The following is a 22,708-nucleotide window of genomic DNA, read 5'->3' on the forward strand; positions in this document are numbered from 1 at the left end:
GAGCTGGGAAGAAAAGCCAGAGCTGTGTGCTCTACCCACCACATCACAGATCCCTCAAATACAGTCCATGAGCTTCTACCTGTGTCCTGGGAAGCCTCAAAACTCAGCTCACAACAGCTTGTAAAATAATCCATCTTTGACATAAAAATCTCATCATTGAGGCCAAGGCAGCTACAGTCTCTGCTTCAGCAGTGCCTTGCCCATGAACTGTGGTGCAGTCCCCAGCTTGAGGGGTAACCAAAAAATTGCCCTTCCTGAAAGAGCAAAACACTGGCAGCTCTGGCATGTTGCAAATGCACACAGAGAACTTACCAAAGGTATCTTGTGCTGTTTTGCAGTGATGAGCAGATCAAATCTATAGTTCCTGTTGTACAACTCACTGCTAAGTATGCACAGCATTTCATTTTCCTTTCATTTCTGAAATGTTTCATGGATGCCAAACTAATCAAGGACTTCAATAGCAAATCAAGAGGCTAAAAGTTAAATCTCATTATCCAGAATATGTTTGGTTACTGCAATCCATTCTTTATATATTAAGCTTTGTTGCAATGTTAATTAACAGTGTTTAAAAATCATTATAAACACTGAAACAGCAGCCAGTGTTAACAACAGGAATAAAAGAGAAACTGGGATGAAGAGGGAGATGCGTTTACATCAGGGGTTTTTTATGCAATACGGGGTTGCATAACTGCATACTCATTTTTTGCATGGCACGCAAACTTTTTGGGGGCAGCAGCTCGATCATGTGCTTTCCAATGCACTTACTGAGCTCATCCATGAAAAAGTGGGTTTGAATGACCAAAAATAAAAGGGCAGAGAATTCTCAGGTGAGATCATCAGGTGTTCTGGTTGCCTGCACATTTGCAGAATTTTTAGTGACCTTAGCGGCAGTTACATAAGCATGTGGAGAGAAAATAAACTCCTATTAAATGCTGTAACACATATGGTCTCCTGACAGGATGTTCCGAGCCACACGGTAATTTTATAGTCCATATGCACTGTACAGTAGTTCTTTGGTCTCAAAGCAGGAGTCAAAAATAGCATATCAGTATGAACTCCACATTCTTTGTCTTTGAGGGGCAGTCTGTGTGTTAATATTAAAACACATAATACACTGTAGCTAGCTGTGTTTAACAGGAAAAATTGCCATCTACATGGGACTTGACCTTACTAGCTGATAACATCACATATGATATGGCTATATGATGCGCCAAAATCCACCACTGCGAGTAAATGTTTTCCCAGGGTGTGCCATGAGGCACTTTAGGGTAAGAAAAGTGTCATCAACGATTTATTTGGGGGGGGGGGGGGCAAAGAGTTCCTGGACAGCGTGGAGGGAGAACTATTCTGAACGGGGGAATATCTTCATAGAGCAACATATGTCACCTGGTCTGTCTAGGGCCAAACGGTATAAAGACACCACCAGTGAGTCTCATCCCAGGACGAGACTGCCAAAGGATGCAGAAGCACTGGTTGTACTGAAGTTAAATTTTGTTATTAAATATGTCAATCGTTTGTACAAACGCCGAGCGCTATATTCTTTAGTGTTTTGGTCATACAAAAGCCTCGGCGACAGAACCGAGCCCAGCAGCCAACACTTGGGGAGTCAGCCTAGGGAATTTGTTCCCAGTACGATCCACTCTGATGTCGTATGCTCCACTCTGCTGGTGTGTGACACGCTGTGCTGACTGCCCAGCCAAGTACCTGCCCGGCTGCGCTCTGGGCGGAATCAAACCAAAATCGCCCGTCCAAAGCCATCACCGAAGCGTGTCCGTGCGTTGAGCGGCGCCGCGACCCCGAGAGCCCGGGGCCGTCCGTCCCGGCGCTGACAGACCTCGGGGCGGCCGCTCTCCGCGCCCCTTCTCCCGCGGCGGAGCGGGCCGGCCGAGCCTCCGGGCGCGGCGGCAGCGTCCACCTCTGTCCCGGCTGTCCCGGGGGGCAGCGCCATGCGGGGCCCGCGGGGGGCTGCGGGGCGCGGCTGGGCTGGCGGCGGCCCTGGCGCTGCTGCTGCGGCCGCTCTCGCCCCCCGCCCCGCGCGCCGCCAGCACCCGCAGTGCCTTGACTTCAAGCCGCCGTTCCGGCCGCCCCGGGGCCTCCTTCTGCCGCCGCTACGCGAGTTCGGCTGCTGCGACCCGCGCCGCGACAGCGCCCTGCTCCAGCGCTTCTACCGCCTCAGCGCCCGCCTCGACGGGCACAGCTACGCCGCCTGCGCCGGGCACCTGCAGGACCTGCTCTGCCAGGTGAGACCAACTGCAGGACCAGCTCTCCCGGAGCTCCTGCTGCATAGCGGGGCTCCTGCCGCACAGGGGCTACAGCCGCGCTGGAGGCTCCAGCCGCACAGGGAAAGGTCTTCCAGTGCACAGGGAACATCACCAACCGCACAAGGGTATTCCACTCCCCACAGAGAGCTCTGGCATCAGCATGGATGCTTCTGCCCAGTCGTGGGGCTTTGGCCCAGGTGTGTGTGCATCTACCCGAGCAGGGCTGCATCAAGCCCAAGTATGGATGCTTTGGAACAGACATGGGTGCATTGATCCCAGGGGGATGCACTGGCCTAGGCACAGAGTCTTTGGACTATCCAGGGGAGTGTGAGCCTTGGCATTAGTTCCCAGGCCTGGACAGGAGTACAGGAACCACCTCACAGGTGCATCAGCCATGGTATTCATGCCTGGGCCAAGACATGGGTGCATTGGCCCACACATGAGTGCATCAGAGATAGTGCAACAGCCTAGGCACATGCTCCCATGCACTGGCAGGAGCACCTGTCCATCATCAGGTGTCCCAGTGGACCTTTTGTTCTTTGGTACATGTCTGAAACAGGAACAGGGATGTTGTTCTGCTTTAATTTATGAGCAGCAGTGCTCTGAGGTTGGTATGTGAACAGTTACAAGTGGACCTGGTGAAGACACCCATGGGGGACCTGCCTGCACAAATCAGGCTCCTCGTTATGCCCAATTAATGGGATCAGGTGGGTTTCTTTGCTTTGGGTTACACCATCCTGAGATGCTTTTAACATGTGTCAGGTGCTAACAGTCCTGATGATGGGCACAGAAAAATGCCTGAGGATGTGGCCTAGAAACCTCTGTGATGGCCATCCTGCACAGGGAGGAATTTCCACTCAGGGTTGTTGTTCTGTGGCCAGATATGATAACAGGAGGATCACAGTCTGCACAGAGCAAAGCCTCTGACCCTATCATCAGTGGTGCCCTCACATGTATGAAAATGCCCCTGAGACAGAACAGTGGAGGCTCTGCGCTGTGCAAGTGTAAATCTTAAATTAACTCAGACAGTGGAGTCTCGTCTGCTCTGCTCAGACAGGATCAAAGTGGCTTTTCAGAAATCCTGCTCTTAGCATTTTGCAGGATACCTCTTGCAGGATTCCTGAATGCATGAAGAGAAAGACAACCCTTTTCCACATCAGCTTCTAGAGACTTGACTTCTATTTCATCTCTAATTGTACTGGTAGCAAAAAAACTTTGAATATATTCCTGAAACAAGCGATGTCCAAAAGTCATTTGCAGATAGGAAACCAGTTAGCAGTGCCTGATAAGCACTCTTGCCTCTGGAAGAGGTAACTAAATCTCCTATTTTTGTCAGAAAGCCAACTGAAAATGTGTTCAGAAACAGAGATATTTCAGTGTGGGAGAAATGATTCACTAAAATGTTCAGATGAGCTCAGTGCGTCACCAGCCCAGATGTGGCTACAAAATACCACCAGTGGCTGCACAAGCATGAAATGGAAGTTCAGATGTTGCAAACAATCTAGAACATTATGCTTCCATTCATCCATTGTATATACAACTGGTATCCTAGACCTGAATTAATAAGTGGGTTTCTGTGGCTTATTGAGCACACTTCTGCTCACAATTCCTGATTTCTCTCAAATGTGATCAAATTATTTTGACAAGTGTCTCAGCTTACACTTGTGGTGAGGATTCTTCCCTTAAATTTGTAGAATAATTGAATAGTTTGCATTAGAGGGTATCTAGTCCAAGACCCCCTGCAACGAGCAGGGACAGCTTCAACTAGGGTTGCTCAGAACCCCATCCAACCTGTCCTTGAATGTTTCCATGTATGGGGCACCTGCCACATCTCTCGGCAACCTCCTCCAGTGTTTCACCACCCTCATTGTAAACAACTTCTTTCTTATATCTAATCTATATCAACCCTCCTTCAGTTTGTCTGGTCGTATCACTAAACACCCTTGTAAAAAAAGTCCCTCTCCAGCTCTCTTGTAGCCTCTCTAGATACTGGAAGGTGCTATAAGATTACCCTGGAGCCTTCTGTTCTCTCCCATACTATAAAAGAGCAGATGCCTCATTCTGCTTCTCAAGGAACATCTTGCTTAAAGGCTTGAGTTTCCAGATGGAGGTGGACAAGGAAGGTCAGGGATACAGTGAAAGTTAAATGCTTTTCTGAGGAGTCCTGTTGCTTCCTCTAGGCTCACAGCAACAGTAAATAAGCCATTGTTTGATGTGGGTGTTCCTTCAGATTCAGACTGTTGTAATTCCTCAGATAAGTAGCTGCCACTGAATTCCTGGAATAGATAGGATGGATTTGGCTAGCTTGTCTTAATGTTTTCTGATGAGTCATTTTCATAGTGCAAACCCTTTTCAGTGCTACTGAAGTTACTGATCGTTTGTCCATTAGTTTCCTTGGTCTTTGGACCACATTGTAGTTGAAAATGAACGAACAGACCATGTAATTTGGAAATGGGAATTTAGAACTATTAGTGATGCTGGGCTGTGACTAAGGGTAGAGTTTCTTGGTATTTTGAGCTAAGCGAACATGACAGGATAATGTGAAGGGTGAAGGACCACAACATTTGCTTCAGAAGCAGAGAAACTCAGGATCAGGCATGAGGCTCCATCTCTCATGGAATAAAAGTTGGAAAATATTTCACATGTGTCTGGAAAATACCCTAGGCACATGCTTGGGTACTGTCTGGCTGATGATAGATCTCTGAATATCACTGTCGGTGTAATGCTGCTGTAATTAGCCATATGCCACCAGGAATATGGTAAGGATGGAAGAAGTTGCCCACAATTGCTATTCAAACACACCTGAGGCTGGTGTGAACAGCCTGCAAGGCAAAGCGACAGGGAAGTCATACTTCTGGACTACTTTTAATTCTGAATCTGAAGCCAGGGCATTGCTTTATAGTGCATAAGATCACTGCTTGCCGTGAAAGATGCATTCAGAGAACTGAGGTACACCAGGGTACTCAGCGGAGGGGCCTCCTTTCTCTGACTGAGAAACCTCCATAGGCAACAACATATTGAGCTCTCACCCAGCCCCCCCATCAAATTCCCTTTCTGTGTCATTTCAATTTGCTTTCTAAGGCCAAATTTTCAGTCATTACAACTGAATGGACTAATGCTCCCTCTCTTTCTGTCCCTCTCCCTGGCACACCTCGTGTAACTGAGCCGAGTGCGTTACCCAGTCTGCCTGTGTAATTTCAATGATTTGTGTCACACGCAATCTTCTTTTTACCACATTCATTGCTGCTCATTTGAGGGCATAATAACCTTCATTTTGCAATGAATGGCTTGACATTCCAGGAGGAAAGCTTATTGTGCACTAATGATCTGTTATATGGCCCCTCAGTTTATTATGGTATGTAATGGAAAATAAAATAAAAATTAAATATTGTGTGTACTTATCAGCTAATTTAAACGGTTCAGTATCTCAAATGTTGTATCTTTTCAGCTATTGAGCAGTGCTGTAATCTGCATTAAGAGATAGCTCCCTATAGATTTAGAAACAGTTCCCTCTATTTTTTTTCTTTTTACTAAGCTGGTTTTGCTTAGTCAAAAAAGAAGAAATGTAAGCTAGGAATAAAAAATACAGAATTTATTCAAGTAGTATAGTTTCTCTTCTGATCTTTCTTGCCTCAGTTGTTTATCTACCCTGTGAAAATAACTGAGCCTCCACAGAGTCATGTTGCATTTTTTGAAGAGCACTTTTGAAGTGCTTGTTGGGAAGATGCATTACAACTGGACAATATTGTGTGTTTGTTACAAGGAAAAGCCCTTCCAAAGCAGAACTGAGTCACTTTGGTCAGTTTGTAATTTACAGACAGTTTACTGGAATGCAGTTTTTCACAAGGAGAATGCACTGTAGGAGTTCTCACTGTGGAGAATGCAATGAACTGTCTGAACTTGATCCAGTCCTCAGGTAGATTTCCAAGGCTGCACCTTCCATAAACAAAGGCTGAGCTGCAGGTGCGGCCAGTGGGCATTGCCTGGATTGTGGCCTTTGGTGCTCGCAGAAATCCCTCGCAGAACTTGGTGAGCCATGTCATGATTATGAGAAATCATGAGATTTCACCACTCCTGGTTGGGGGTATTAACTGTCTATAGGCAAAGATCCACTAGCAAAGGCAGCTGGACCCAAGCAAGGATGGTGTATGCAGGGAGAGCATCCTTCTCCCCTCTTCTACTTTCTCATTCCACTCCTTCCAAGCTGTAAATCCTATCCATGTCTGAGGTGCATATCTGGATTATCAGATGATGAGGTATGAATGTTGCAGGCTTTGGCCCTGGTTGCCTTTCCCATTCCCTCATCAGTCTGGAGATACAGGACCTGAATCTTCCCAGCTAACTCTTTGGTTTCACTTCTGTGCTGTGATGAATCTTCTTGTTATTTCATAGATAAAGTCACAGCATCCAAGAAAAGGTCTCTTTTTCCCCAGTGCATCCCTAGGGTGATGTAGCAACATAGGCACCATTGCTGTGATTGGAATAAAGAAGCATGAGGAAGCCAGCTTTCACCAGGAATATTGAAGATCATTTCCACAAATGCTGAGATAAACCCCCTTTTTAAGATCTTTTCCTCTGTTAACATATCTTCAGAATAAACCACAATGTATCTTGTAATTAAGATTAAATATCTTCAATTAGTATCACCGCTCAACTGTTTCAAATCTGGTCCAAGAAATGACTTGAGATTTTTTCTCTCCTTCTAGGAATGCTCTCCATATGCAGCTCACTCATATGATGCCGAAGATCCCTCCACCCCCGTGCGGACGATACCAGGACTTTGCCAGGACTATTGCACGCAAGTGTGGCAGAACTGCCGCTCCATCTTTCGCCTCCTCTCTGCAGACCGAGAGTTAATTGCACTGGAAAACAACATGGCAAAACTCTGCCGTTATCTGACCTTGGAGGACACCGACTACTGCTTCCCACACCTGCTGGCTAACCAGAACCTTAACCAAAACCTGGGGTTAGTCACCGCTGACGCGGAGGGCTGTCTCCAGCTCTGCCTCGTGGAGGTGGCCAACGGGCTGCGCAATCCCGTTGCAATGGTGCACGCCAACGATGGCACCCACAGGTTCTTCATTGCAGAGCAGGTTGGCCTGGTGTGGACTTACCTCCCCGATGGATCCAGGCTCGAAAAGCCATTTCTGAACGTCAGCGAAGCCGTACTTACCTCCCCGTGGGAAGGAGATGAGAGAGGGTTTCTAGGTATTGTCTTCCACCCTAAATTCAAATTTAATGGTAAAGTTTATGTTTACTATTCAGTTGAAGTTGGTTACGAAGAGAGAATCCGGATCAGTGAGTTCAGAATTTCTCCTACTGACATGAATGCCTTGGACCATAATTCTGAAAGGTATTGTATACACATTTCTCTACCAAACGTATTTAAGATTTCAGAGGGCAACTTGTGCATTTTTAAAGGCTATTAATGAATGGGAATTATTTAGCTTAATATTGTTCTTGCAATTCAGTGTGTTAGCACGTTAGTCCAAGTCCATGTCTAGCATGTTGAAGTACAGAATGTGTGTGTCCTCCATGGATAAACTGCAAGTGTTCAGGGATAAAACATTTACAATTCTCAGTTCTAGTATGTCAGAGGATTTAACTGAACATGGATGAAACATTATTTTACAGTTAGTATTTTGGTTTTTTGGTTGGGTGTGGAGTTTTTTCTGGTTTGTTTTTTTTTGTTAGTTGGTTTTCTTATTGTTATGATTACACTTTAAAATAGACATCGGCAAATTCACTCTGAAGCCAAAGGTTTCCAAAATCAGTATGAGCAAATTTGGTCCCACGTTTCTTTATCTGAACAACACCTCAACCCTGTGATATTAGAAATTTAACATCAAATTAAATAAAATGCAAGCCACTATGTTATTACGAAGTGCATTTTGATTGGAAATGTAATTTGTTTGAGTCTAGTCCTGCAGTTGATCCACATCAATATGTGTCTTGTTTGTGGAGTCAATCTATAGATTTAACCATGTCATAGATCTACTGTTTTGAGAGATCTTTGAATGTTATGAATGCTAAGATATTTGCTTGATATGTGATTTGAATCAGGGGCTTTCCAAATATTCTGCTGTGGATGATTCTAGCTCAAAAATGCATGTAGCCTAATGATAGAAAGGGGATAGTGGTTTATAAAGTAATTAGAGCAATTCAGTGTAAGCAGCACTGTAGATGACAGGCAAGGGGAATTAAATGTGGTCCTCAGGAAAGCAAGTCAGGACCTTAAACCTGCAGATGTCAGGGCCCACGAGCTGTCTTGTTTAAAAATCCTCAGGGTCTATGTTTGTAACATTTTCTTTGCTTATTTAGCTTATGGTTAGTACAGCAAAAGCTTAAGGAAACAGAATTGTGGTCCTGTTGTGCTTGTGTAGGCACAGGTCCCACTGACTTCATCCTGTGCTGCTGCCCAAGAGGGAGCTCAGGCTGACATGTGGTGCGCGTTGTCTCGGCAAAAAGGCGTGTGTCTGTTTATCCTCAGATACTTGCTCAATGTATTTTGGGTTTTTTCCATCTTCTTTGAGAGGCTGAGGAAGATTTACCTCTGTGTCTGCACGGGATCCTCCTTTGCTCCTTCTGCTAGTTGGAGTCTGTGCACTCCTGCACAATTACCTTATCACAGAGGTGGTGACATTTAACAGGAGGTGACAATAACTCCATAGTTGGGTTCCTTCCCACAACTCACAATAACTATCAGTATTTCAGACGGGGAAAAAAAACTAGCTAAAAATGAAGCAGTATAAGTGAATATTATAATTTGCTTTCTTTCATGCACTGCAAGCATGAAATCTGGACTTTTTTTAAAAGCTGGAGTGAAATAAACTTCAGTTGTTACACCTGGAAACCTTCACTGCATAGATTTGTGGCTTTACCATTCTATAAAATTATACTTTAGATATTTCACCCTTTCCTTACTATGAAAGGTGCATAAAATAAACAAATAAAAGAGAGAGTTTGGGTTTAATATTAAGGTAAAGTTTGTTGGTACTCCTTTGAATAACCTTGGTCAAAATGTCAGTTTTTTGGTGGGGCTGCTTTTAACTGCTCTTTAAACTCATAAGGTCCTGAGTGTGTAATTCTCATTTAAGGATTCTTCTCTCTGTGAAAATTCAACTATTCCTTAATGTTTGAAAAGTTTTATGTTTACCTTGAAAGAACCTGTCAGGATTGTGCCAAATGCTGTACAGATGCACAGATGGACTAGAGTCCTTTCTCTTGCAGTTTACGACTGGATATAAACTCAGGGGCCTTTTCTTTAAGAAATATAAAGAAAAATAAAAAAGAACTTTAACAAGGAGGAAGAAAGAATCAGAGGAAAAGTATAAGTAATAAAAATATATCTTGTCGTGTGATTTCACAGATTTTCCATATTGCACAATTTGGCATTTCTGTAATCTGGAAAATATGTTGGAACTATTTAAGTTTAGAAAATCAGTTATGGCCAAGCAAAATTCAGTAACGTGGATGTGGAGGAATTCGTATCAAAACTGACCTGTAACCTTGGCATCTGTCAAGGGCAACATTGGCATGACATTGCTCTGCCCTTTGCTTAGGTAATTGGTGTAGATAATTGCCTTCTCCCTGCTTTCATTTAGGATAATCCTGGAAATAGAAGAACCTGCTTCCAACCATAACGGAGGAGAGCTGCTCTTCGGAGATGATGAATATCTCTATATATTCACTGGAGATGGAGGCATGGCTGGGGATCCTTTTGGGACCTTTGGAAATGCCCAGAACAAGTAAGTGTGGATCCATCCCTGTTGCACCTCCAGGCTACCAGCACTGCTCCACGGAGCAGTGGGGTGTGAGAAGTCAATGCCAGCCACCTGAAGGCTGTTTGGAGGCAAAATAAATTATCTTGAAATGGTTGCTTTTTCAGAGATATTCAGAGACTCGTCTTTTTCTAGACAGAAAGAATGAAACCCTAAACCTTCCAAAACCCCCATCTCTGATGTTTAAGCAAGGTCTAGTTTTATTTCTTTATCTTTTCCTCTTTTTCTTTTCTTCTCCCAATACAGATCAGCCCTGCTGGGCAAAGTGCTGCGGATTGATGTGAACAACAACGACCGTGGGCCCCTGTATCGGATCCCTCCCGACAACCCTTTTGTCAGTGACCCTACGGCTCGCCCTGAGGTCTATGCCTACGGAGTGAGGAATATGTGGCGCTGCTCTTTTGATCGGGGTGACCCTCACACCAAGGAGGGGAAAGGGCGGCTCTTCTGCGGAGATGTGGGGCAGAATAAATATGAAGAAATCGACATCGTCGAGAAAGGGAAAAATTACGGCTGGAGAGCGAGGGAAGGGTTCAGCTGTTATGACAAAAAACTTTGTGCCAACTCTTCAATGGGTAAATAGATGTGTTCTCTAAACTACCTGCATCTCCCACTGCACAGTTTTCTGAGCCATCATTTTTAATTCCTGCCCTCAAAGCCTGGCTGCTTGGTGGTAAACATACCTCTTTGAGATGTAAATCTATACTGTCTCAGTCTAGAAGGGAACTGACTTGGACATAAATATTGAAAGTCCAAATGTTATTGTTTCTGAATTAGGAGGAAAGTGAAACAGGCTAGCTGTTGTTTTTCTAGGTGGTCTGTGTTGTTAGTCAAATTACTTGGTAATTCTGTGACAAGGGGACAATTTCGTCTTTGCCACATGAAATAAGCTTTCATGCAAGAGCAAGAAAAATTTGCAGCAATTGTATTTTTCTCCATAACTCACAAGTAGTTTCCTTATTTTTTAAAAAAAGAGCAAAAACATATTATGTAAGCTGATCGACCCATATGCACACTGCCTGCTTTGCAGGTATCTGAATGTATGGTGTATCTTTGCTTCTTTTAGCTATGCCAAAAAGGAAAAGCTTATTTTTTTTCAATTTTTTAAACTGATCAAAACTGGATTCAGGGTATTTGCTGCCTGGCTAAATTCCAGTGCACGTGTGAAGTCAGAGTGTATTGTGTTGCAAGGTCTGACGTGGACCACATATTATGCTGGAACCTCTCTCCAGAGATCCAGGGGGGCAGTGGGCTGGAACTGATTTGCATCAGCTGAGATTCTGATTTTTTTCTCTTCTACACGCTATGTCCTATGTGCTGTTATTTAACTTTCTCCCTTTTATTAACTTAGCTATAATTACGGTGGTAGTGATGAAGTATTTTTTTATAAAAATTTTGAGAGCAGGGAGCAGATTTTTCACACTGCCTTTCTGAAGCAGTTGTCAGAGAGCTCGTTTAGTGCTCTCCTGTGTGACTGCATCACGTGAGCATTCGTGGCAGGCACTGTACTGAGGTCTCCAGGGATTCAGAACAATTTTTGATGCCTTTAGAGACCCTTTTGTTAGAACAGTGAAATGTCACAGCCCTTTTAGAATAAGTACAGCTGAAGTGTAGAAAACACCTGCTTTAGATGAAATGCCTCTGGTGCAAGTTCCTCACTGGCAGAGTGGCCGGGTTTGCTCCTTGAGGCATTTGCTACACAGTCAGAGAGAAAGGTTGTGAGGACAGGAAGGAGCGGGTACCATGAGGTAACTGTGACCCAGGAGTTTTCAAAAGAAAGGGAAGAAGGCACCAAATCAAGACCCTCAAAATCAGGACATCTCCCTCTGTTTTATGTCTGTCTTGTATTTTAACTTATATTTTAAATGAATATGCCAGTACTACATCAAGCCTCTGCCATACCATAAATATTTGATGGCCCTTTCAAGTTAGCTTCCCCATCTCAGAGGAAGAGAAGCTATTTGTGCTGACATCTGACATATCTTTTCATCAGTGCCTGCACTCTGGAGTTACCCATCTCTTTTTTTCCTTTTACCATCTAAAAAAAACTGCACTGAGCAAACATCTCCTGCATGGATGGGGTGACTCCAAGAGTAACCTGCGAATTCTTAGCGAAACCACCCAGGCTCTGTAGAAATGGGCCAGAAGTGGCACTAAAAGAGATGGGCTATAGTGGGAGAAGGACTTGAGAGCAGTGAGGTCTCAGTGAGTCTTGGTAATGGGCAGGCCTATCAAATGTGATTCCAAAAAGGTGAATATCAAACTAAATACAATTCTGTCATCACTTCATTTAAATAGAAGGTGCTCCAGTGAACCTGACTGCATGCTGCTAGTCTCAGAACAATCTAGATAAACAGCTATTCTGCAGTGCATGTCAAACAAGCCACAGATCTTTTCTGCCCTACAGATGATGTGCTCCCAATTTATGCGTATCCACACAAAATGGGGAAATCTGTTACAGGAGGTTATGTCTATCGGGGCTGTGAGTCTCCAAACCTGAATGGCCTGTACATATTTGGCGATTTTATGAGTGGGTAAGTAAACACTTTGGACACTCATCAAGTTGTACCCCTAACCAAAATGTCCCCAAATCTTATGGTACTTAAACTCTGCCCTCTTTTTTTTTTAATGAGTTTGTGTTGCCACTGAAAGACAAGGGGTTGCATGCAGGGTGTATAATATATTTGGTTTAATATTAACAGTTCTTCATTTTTCAGAGAAGCTGCAGTTCCTATTGCAGCTACTGTGGGTAGGAAGCATTAAGCATCCTGTCAGGTGTCCATGTTAGTGTTCATAAATCACCTTGGTTGGGCTGTGGAAGTGTTCTTTTGCCTTGCAGACGCCTGATGTCTTTGAAGGAGGATCATGCTACTGGAGAGTGGCAGTACAGTGAAATCTGCATGGGGACAGGACAAACGTGCATGTTCCCTGGGCTTATCAATAACTATTACCAATACATCATCTCTTTCGCTGAAGATGAAGCAGGTAATCTTTTAACTCTTTTGTCACACTGGATGACATATTTGTGTTTTCTCTTCAGACTAAAACACCAGAGAAGGGATCAGAGAGGGCTCCTGGGAGCAGCGGGTGGTGGGGAGGCAGAGCATGAGTCTATCAGTCTTTAAAATGGGTGGGTGAGATTCCCAGCATCTCCTAAACACCAACCCAAAGTTACAATGCTAATTTTTGAGGTCTGTGTGCCATAGAGTGCCTGCAGGGGGAATTGGAGAGTCAGTTCCCTTGGGACTGATTCTGGGTGCACTGGACTGTGCTGCTGCCTGCATACCTACCCTCTGGAGAACAGGTAACAGTGGGGGCAAGGAGAATAAAACACAACTTAGAAAAGAAACCTCATTCTTCACAGTGCCATGCCATGGGGAATGGAGGCCCTGGCAGCCTGAGAAGCTGATACCCAAGTGAGAGCAAGTCTATGTTCTTGGCTAGTCAAGAAAACTGTGGGCATTATTAATGGATACAGGGAAGCAGATGTCATGAACAGCAATCATGTACCTGCTCACCCTAGGCTGAGATATTTGTAATTCTCAAGGTGAAGCAGAATGTGTTATGTCTCGAGTGAGGCATCAGCAAAAGGCTGCTTAAGTCCATATTTTATTAGTGTCACCTGGGATTTTCCCTTGCATAGGACTGAAGGATACAGTCTCAGTGGAGCTTTGCACAACTGTGTTTTCAAAACTGGAGAAATTTTACTTTCTAGAAGGGAGATGCTGTGATTTGAAAAGGAGGAAATAAAGAATCCTGGGGTGAAAGTTGGTGGTTGCTCCCATTGTTCATATAAGGCTATTGCAGAGCATGCAGCCCCTGCAGCCCTTGGACACAAATGGGGGGAGCACGAGCCCCACAATGTTCAGCACCATTGCTGAGTGACACAGCACATGTGTGACCCAGCAACGCAGGAGCTGTGTTCTGCCCTGTTTCAGGGGGGTCCTGGCTCACAGTCACAAGCACCTGCTTCCAGAATGCCCCAGCTTTTAAACATCTGGTTTTCCTGCAGATTATGTCAAGTTTGGATGTTGCACAAATCATATGAATGCAACTTTTATTTTGTAAATGCAAATCATCCAAATTAAGTATTATCCTGAAAGTTTGACTTCTTTTTTTTTTCTTTTTTCTTCTTTGAGTTAAATTCCAATTTCTTTAATGGTTAATATTCATGGAAGTTCGAGATATTTCACAGTGCTGTGGTGAGAAGGATATCTTATCCTAAAATCAAGTAACTTAGTTCAAATCATCTTAATGTCAAGCGCAATATCAAGCTGTTAATGGTGGCCCTTGCTCATGCACGTGGGAATCATGTCCCTTGTCCTGCATCTGTCAACAGACTCTGGACAAAGTGGGAGTTAAACACTGTCACCCTTCTGCCCTGCACTTTTCATGTGTACCTTAAGTACAATAGAGCTGAGTGGAGATTTGGGCTGGAGTATCTTTTCAGAGGTAGTTGCTTTGTGTTTGCTTTATAGTAATGGGAAAAAAATTGTTGATAACAGTGTAGTGAGGTTGCTTTATCTTCAGTGAACAGCTTTATCTTGCACCTTTTTTGTGTGCTGGGAATCTAATTTTTTACTATTTTTTCACAGTTTATTTTAAAAAGGTTTTCTTCACAGAAGTATTTGAGTTTTGGGGTTGTTGCTCTGATGAATGTTAATCTGACTGGTGTAGTCAATGTGTTTATTTGGTGGAGACATCTATATTTTTGGCTCATTGCGTGGCCATTATAAAGCCAAAAGCCCTGTGCCTGGGCAGTGGAATGTCCAGGACACCCCAGGCACTGTGCCATGTCTGTGGGGCACATGTGTGTAGCCTGTGTGCTTCATGGCCTTAGCATCCACACTTCTGCCTGATAATTTTCAGGAAAGAGAGGCAGGATGTAAAGCACAAATCACTGCACTACAAGATGCAGTGCTGGGTGTTTCCCATCTCTGTTTGGATCAGGGCTGCCTCTGGCCTGTCATTAATGAAGCTCACCAGAAAAAGGAAGAAACCAGTCAGTGGTGGCCAGAGATGGCTGGTTTCTACCCTGGGAGCATCAAGAGGAGCTCAGCCCAGGGCAGCACAAGGAGAGCAGGTAGGAGGAGGGAGGCTTAGCACCAGCAGCCACCAATTCCCACACCTTCCTTTGCTCACTCTGACCCCTCTGCTCCTTCCCTTCTTCCCTGTAGGGTACCCATAGGGCACCTAAAGAAATCTGCCTTGCTCACTAAACCAGTCTCCATGTCTCCACTGCCTCCTTTTTTTTTTCTCTTCTTTTTTTTTTTTTAAATATTGCTAATTTATTTTTTTCTCTGATCCTTTTCTTGCACCTCTCAAGTACTTCAGCTGGCAAAAGAGTGCCAGAGGGACTGCTTATCCCAGTCTGCCCTGAACAACAGGAGAAGAAGGATAGAAATGCAGTTAAGAGAAAATAAGTCAAATAAATGGTGATGGACATTGTTTGGCTGAAGGTCGAGCTCTATCCATGTGACCTGACAGCGGTGTGATGAACCAAATGCATTTTGTGTGAGATACATCTCATTTTGTGAGTGTCCTAAAGAAAGGAAAAGCAAAATCTTATTCTGCTGTCATTCACCCAAAGGAGTGCTTCATCCAAATGAGCAGAAGACAGTGAACTTTCCTAATTTCCTTTCATTTCGTTTCAACAAAGGTATTCAAGCTTTGACTGGTTTGCATTAGAGAAGTCAAAGGACACAGATCAGAATGAGATGACAAGTGAAGTCTGGGCAGGTGAACTTGCAGTGGAAATTTGTCCAAATAATATGATGCTATGTAAAAGGTCCCACCCACTAAGAGTATTTTATGTCAACGAACTGCAGATAAACTCTCACTACAACCCCAAATTTTAACCTGCCTTTTTTCCTCCAGTATCCAGACCTCCATGCTGGTTTGCATTTCCCGATGCTCTCTGACCTGTGATACAGAGTTAATGTCTTTTTGTTGTACAGGACAGAAACTCCACGGAAAGTTTTCATGGCTGTGCCTGTTTTCTTCCCAGGGGAATTGTACTTCATGTCTACTGGTGTGCCAAGTGCCACGGCTCCCAATGGAGTGGTGTACAAAGTGGTGGACACCTCCAGGTATGAGAGGTTCTTGTTGCAAAGCCTGGGTGTGGTGCAGTGAGTCCAGGTGTGGATGTGGTGAGTGATGTCTGACTCACTAACTCTTCTCCCATGATGGGCCCTTCTGTGAAGATTGTTCAAGGAACATCTGGAGCAACCCATTGTGGGTCTGCTTTGCTCTGGCAGTCGTGGGGCTCTGCGCTGCCTGGTGCCAACTTGTTATGGGGCCTGTCAGTGTCATGTGGGTTGGGAGATTTGTTCCTGAATGCTAAAGCTGTATTTTATAGGTAGCTTGTCTTTCTTGGGCAAAGTTGCTCTAGATTCCTGCCCGAAAGGAGGCAGTTTTTCTCCAGGTGTTTATTCTCAGTTCCTCTCCATCCCTTGTATCCAGCCGCATCTCCCACAAGAGCCCTGTGGCCAGGCAGCTGCAGCTGAAGCTGGACCAGCATGACCTGCAGTGCTTTCTTGGGCAAATCAGAAATGAATGTCAAAAAGTACATTTTCTTTTAATATTTCAAAGAGAAAAATGGATTGGTCAAGAAAACAGAATCATTGTTACACCTTCTGGATTCCACGTGTGTGTATCTGAGACTGGGCAAGGCAGGGAATAGCTGTGTTTTATGGGAAGACTTACAGATGTTTTTTCCATCTTCCTGTTTTTTAAGCATTACTATTATTGGCTAAACACCAAGCTGCTTTCAGCCAGAAATGGAGAGTGAGATTTTTGTAGCTTTTATTGTTTTATATGGATTAAATTTACAGCTTTAGCTATCTGAGCATTTTGAACAAAACCACTTGTCTAGTTTCATGTTAAAACCAGTCCCCAAAGTTAAATAACCCCAGAGCTGTCACATGTTCTCCTCCAACTCTCCTCTGTCAGGAGCATTTTCCATTATCTAACACAGCAGAAGAGTTCCTGTAAACTATGTATTAAGAGTCTGGTATTATGCAACCTTTGCAAAAATAAGGAAAGCAGAAGTCAAAAGAGAGTCGTAAGTTTAAGTTTAAAAAGAAGGTTTGTTCATGTGCAGAGTACAGAAAAAACTCACAGCAAAATTCATAAAAGTAGGAAACATCCTTGTGTAGGTAGCTGAGAGAAAAGCTCTCTGCCTTCCACAGAAATGCAGATGCAAACAATCCTAATAACAAAGGAGTTATACTCTCCTAATGCAAACACCATGCATTTTTGAGCCAATTTGAAAACCTCTGAAGAAGTCTGAGGATTAACAAGACGGCTGTCATAGGAAAAAGTGGTGAGGAACTGCATGTAACTTCTCAGAGGTGAGATATACCTCTATGGCAAACAAATCTGTGTCAAAATAATGCACTATAGTAAGAGAGAGCCCCTGTAGGAGACACTTAGACCTCATTTCTGAAACTAAAGCATTTTTGGCACTACCTTTGTTTGGGCTTTCTGAATGAATAATAGTGTGTTATTTTCTTTCCATGAAGACAGTCTGAAAAGTTGTGCACACATGACCTTTATGTCAGATGTTCGATACACACTGTCTAGTTTTGTATTTTTTATTTTCAGTTTGACTAATCTCTTTCTGTAGTGCTTGAACTTGCCAATGCTTTATTTCCTTAATGGATTCAATAGTGGCAAGTGAAAACACAGCCAGAGGACTCCACTGCCTTGTGAATATTTGGACTTTGATCAGTGGAGATCTGTGATTGTTTAGTTATGCTTTCTACTGTAAGAGATTACTTGCATCATTTAAACAGACATTTATTTTTTTCCGATGAGCATTACATTCATAGAAAAACAATGGGAAGCAACAGCTTGCAATGCCAGAGGAAAGGAATTAATTGTGCACTGTACGTGTCCCTTTTTTTACAGGAGAGCACCACCAGGAAAATGCCGAGTTGAGCCATCGCCAGTGAAAGTAAAAAGCAAGCGCATCCCATTTGTGCCAAAGGAGAGTGAGTGTCACTGTTGCTGCTTATTATTGGTGCATCTTAGCTGGCAGTAGATACAAACTCCACACTTGCACTATCTCCACATGTGTGGAGACCATCCAGAACTTCACTCTTCAGAGTATCCTCAAATGTAATTCTTACCAGCTGTTTTGGATCTGAAGAGTTGGTTCAAATAAGGCATAAAGTATTTCCCCTGTCCTGGCCATGTGAAATTTGCTTTGTAGTTTCTGGCCCTGTACAATTTCCCTTTTCCATGCTACATTGTACTTGTTTCATTACCACCAACTGGGTTTCCCTGTAACTGTATGGAGACCCTGTGCTCAATGGTGCTTTTCAGTGATGTGATTTTTTGCAGAGCTTCAGGTTGTGAGAAGTATTTCAAGAGATGAAAGATATGATTGCTGAAGGGTTGGGAAGTAGCTCATTGAGCAAGATGAAGGCTGAATCATTGTTAGTTGAAAGTGAGAGAATATGGGATGATAAAATGCTCCCAGAAGAACAAGTTATCAGCCATTTAGGTGAACTTTTGGCTTACCCAAACCCTCCAGGGCTTCTTGATTGCTTCATACTGCATGAAGTATTGAAAGTAAAGAGCAGTCAGTGATGTAGCTGAAGTTGCAGCAAGCCAAGTACTATTTATGTTAGACACAACAACCTAAATACAACATTAGAATCTCAGGATTAGATTAGGCAGTATCACTGTTCTTTTCCCCTGTGCATTTAATTTACACACTAGGCAGTACTTTGACAATTTCCCTTCAAAGTCAGCATATTCTATGGACTTTGTCACAAAGTTAATATCACTGTAGGGACTATAAAGTCAGGGTACTCTAAAGTCAGGATACTTTTATTTAATTTTTAATTACATTAATCATATTACACTGCATTTGAGTCACTGACAGTTCCCGCAGCTATGGCTTCAGGGAAAAATGAGGGCACTCAGCACCTTGCAAGATTGAGTCTTTAAGGTGGAACAAGATCTAAGGCTAATTATTGACTGTTGACATGCCTGAGCATTCAGCACATCTTCAGATATATTCTCCTTTGCAAGCTGGGCAGCAGTTTCCAAACATTAGTAACTTGTTTCATGTTCAACCAGTTCTATCTCTGTTTCTGCTTATACATTATTCTCTGTGCAAGTCCAAAGTTCAGATTTTTAAACTATACAGATAAGTAGATATTTTGGGTTTGTTTACAAGTTAGTTTTCATCATAAATTAAAACATAGAAGTGGTGGCAGAGATTCTATGAAGTGTCTCATGAACTAAATTCACTTTTTGGTGAAAACCAAACACGAACATTGTGATTCTGAAGCATGCAAACAAGGATGTGTAGGTCTAAATATTTACTGTTTTGGTTAGTATTTAGTATGAATGTAACAGAATCAGTAAGGCATGTGGCTTGCATTAGCTGGATGAGTGCATTTGTTGGAAGTGTATTTTATAAATAGCTTAACAAAGAGTAATATATAATAACAACTTGATTCAGTGAGGTGAAAAGCAGTCCCAGGTGACCACTAGCTTTCATACAGCCCTACAGATCATTATATGAGTTCCAGGATTTTTAAGTGCCTTGCTAGATCAGGCTCTGGCAACTGAGCTGTGCACAGGTAAGGCTTTCAAATCCATTTCTTGCCTTCAGAACCTCAGCTACCAAAGAAGGGAAATATTTTCATGTCACAAACACAATTCCTCTTCAAAGAGCAGTAACTGGAAAAAAGAATGGACCACTGCAAGGGTTTGTCTTCTGGGGACAATAGATATTAAGTACAAATAAGACAGTCATATTTTTCCTCCTCTTTGTACTACAAAGCAAATGATGAATGAGAGTGGATAAATCTGGGATATAATTCAAATAGTCATGATGTCTTTACAAATGTCTGTGACACTGCCCCAGCTCAGTTGATTGTTATTCTGAGAAATTCTGAATTGATTCCTTCTGGCAAACTAAAACTTATTTTTAAGCTAAAAATAAAGCACATGTGAATAAGCAAGTCCAGTAATGCCTGGAAACTGTGACAGCAAAGAATTTTCAGCTCTTCAGAGTTCAAGGCTCTTTTTTTTTTTTCATAAGGAAGAACAAACCCAACCTCAAATCCTGTTTTATGTGTTGTCCTGGCAACTCTGTTCCTCTTGCACATTCCAGTTGCCAGAGAGAATTGATTTTGAATGTTCCTGATTTCAGCTCCTCTGAATAAAGCATCTGACCCAGTGGGGAGGCCACGCTCTCCTCTGGTAACGATCCAATCCTTAGAAATGAAGAGAAGAGCAGAAATAGTGCCTGTCTTTAGAATGCTTTCTGCAGGAGAGAAGGCTATGGTGGGGAAGTCCTCTGCTGACTCTGAAACTCCAGCGCCCACCCTTTAAGGGCCAGGCTGAGATTTTGCTTATTTGCCAATAAACTGCTTAGAGTTTCCTTTTTGGGAGAGGGCTCACGTGTTGGCATTCTGCCCTGCAGTCCTCTCTGCTAACTGAAAGCAGCCGACATTCTTTTGCTGAGGAAATACTGGCTCACTGAGAGCATTGTCACTTCTCAACGGGGTCAAGTAGGCAAATTGCAAGAAATTAGTTAAATAAGTAAAAAATCAGCACTGGTTTCATATAGTTGTCTTCAAGTACTGTCCACAGAGTGACAGACTCATGGTTTCCCGGTTTTTTTCCCCAACAGAGTTTATCATGCAAGCACCGGTACCCCAACCCCGGCTGGAGACCACGACCGAGGCCCCATGGGGAGGAAGGCCAGACCTCAAAACCCCCACCACAGCAGCGCCCAGTGGCAGGACCCCCAAGCCCAGGAAGGGAGCAGAGAAGAGGGGGCAGCGCAGGAAGAAGAAGCCGCGGAACGGCGCCGTGCGGCTGATGGAGCGGGGGCGCCGCGGCCGCGGCCGGGGCCGGGTGGAGATTTACATCGACGGCGAGTGGGGCACCGTGTGCGACGACGGCTGGAGCTCGGCCGCCGCCGCCGTGGTGTGCCGCCAGCTGGGCTTTCCCTACGTGGTGCGGGCCACCAAGAAGGCAGAATTCGGGGAAGGGACCTCCCTCCGCATTCTTCTGGATGATGTCCAGTGCTCCGGGCAGGAGAGGACGCTGCTGGAGTGCTCCCACGCCGACGTCGGCAAACACAACTGCTCGCACGAGGAGGATGCTGGCGTGGTGTGCAGCCGGGAGGAGGTGGCAGACTGGTGACAGGGGAATTGGGGAAGGCAGCAGAGGGACTTGGAGCACATCCCTTTCTTGCCCAACCCTCTAAACCAGCTGCAGTTTTGCGGAGGGTGTGCCCTGTCTGGAGGGTGTTGCGTCTGTTCAAAGTAACCTCGTGGTTTTCTTCATGTTTGTCCCCATGCATGTGCCTTGGAGGGAAAGAATAAGTAAAATGAAGCAGTGTGTTGTGGGCAGGGACTACTTTTCTATGGGTTTTTTAGTAAGAAAACCTCAAACATCAGCCTTTATAGATTAGAAAAGGGATGCATCCTGTTGCCCTTTCCCTTTCAAAATACAGCATTCCTCAGCTGTGCTTCACAGTGTTTTGCCAAAAAATAAATTCCCAAATGACTGTGTTTTGCTCTAATGGAATCATTTGTGTTGTTTGCCTTGCTTTGCCACCTGCAGCTCTGAGCAGCAGTTTTTAATGTGTAAATCTGTGCCTTTCTTTGCAAAATGCAAAAGTATATATTTTTTTAACTTTCCACTCACTAGTTTAAAGAAAAATTATTTTTCTCTAATCCTTTTTATTGGTATAAACCTAGTGGTCATCAAGGATAACTGTATCTAAGCAAAATCAGATTATTTAGAAAAAAACCATTACATACTGCCTGGAAAAATATTTCTGCAGTTTACACTAACCCCAGTGGAAAGGAAATCTGACCCCTTTTACACGGACAGGATTGAAAATCTGTCCCTTTTTATATTAACAGGATCATTATCCTGTTTAACCCTGAAGATACTTCGTATGTGTTTCTCCACTCTCCCAAATTATATGAAGCCACATGTTTCAAGCATTCAGATTTCATAGGTATGAGTTACTACACAAGAGGTAATATACTGAAGTAATAATCCTGTAATATTTAACTCTTTTTAGGGGATATTAAAACAAAAACAAAAAAAAAAACCCTTATTTTGTCTAAAATATGCTTTTTCACCTGAGTAGTGATTGGAGACACATGTTCTCCTCTTGTGGTCTCCCTGCATATGAAAGTATTTTGCTTGGTTATTTTTTCCCCATCTTTTGATAACTACTTACTGCATTCCAAATTTAAGCTTTAAGAAATCATAGCTTTTTGCTTTGTAAACAAACAAGACCTCAAACCCACGTGATGTGTGCCCATACCTTGTTGTCTCGTACACGACTTTCCCAAGGTTTCCGTGTCTGGGCCACAGGTGCAGCTATAGACCTGCCTTAAGCAGTGTTTCAGTGTTGTCAGAAAAACAGCTGTGATGGAAACAGCAAGCATTCCTTAACAATAATGTGGTAAATAGGGATGCTACTTTTAAGGATAAAAGAAAAAGCCTGTAGTGTTCAGCCAGTTGTAAGCACTGAAATCAAGTAGTTTGTTCCCTGGGGGCATTAGCTGTCGGCAATGACTAAACCCTTGGACTGTTTTTGTTATTATTAATGTCTTGCAATTACTTGTCCACTCCATGCTTGAAAATTTTATTGAATGAGAATGATCAGAACAT

The 22,708-nt window shown here is 43.5% G+C and overlaps 1 protein-coding gene across 1 annotated transcript; it reads left to right on the top strand.

The window, feature by feature from the left end:
- Positions 1 to 959: 959 nt before the first annotated feature.
- Positions 960 to 21,407, top strand: HHIPL1 (HHIP like 1). Its single transcript, XM_029964145.1, is given in 11 exon segments — positions 960 to 976; positions 1,833 to 2,005; positions 2,008 to 2,240; positions 6,968 to 7,614; positions 9,866 to 10,009; positions 10,289 to 10,617; positions 12,450 to 12,576; positions 12,882 to 13,027; positions 16,050 to 16,131; positions 17,954 to 18,036; positions 20,700 to 21,407. Coding segments are annotated over 11 exon segments (2,499 nt in total). The 3' UTR covers positions 21,218 to 21,407.
- The last annotated feature ends 1,301 nt before the right edge of the window (positions 21,408 to 22,708 follow it).

The sequence above is a fragment of the Manacus vitellinus genome, unplaced genomic scaffold, assembly GCF_001715985.3.
Source record: "Manacus vitellinus isolate BGI_N305 unplaced genomic scaffold, ASM171598v3 scaffold_6_pilon, whole genome shotgun sequence".
NCBI lineage: Eukaryota > Metazoa > Chordata > Aves > Passeriformes > Pipridae > Manacus > Manacus vitellinus.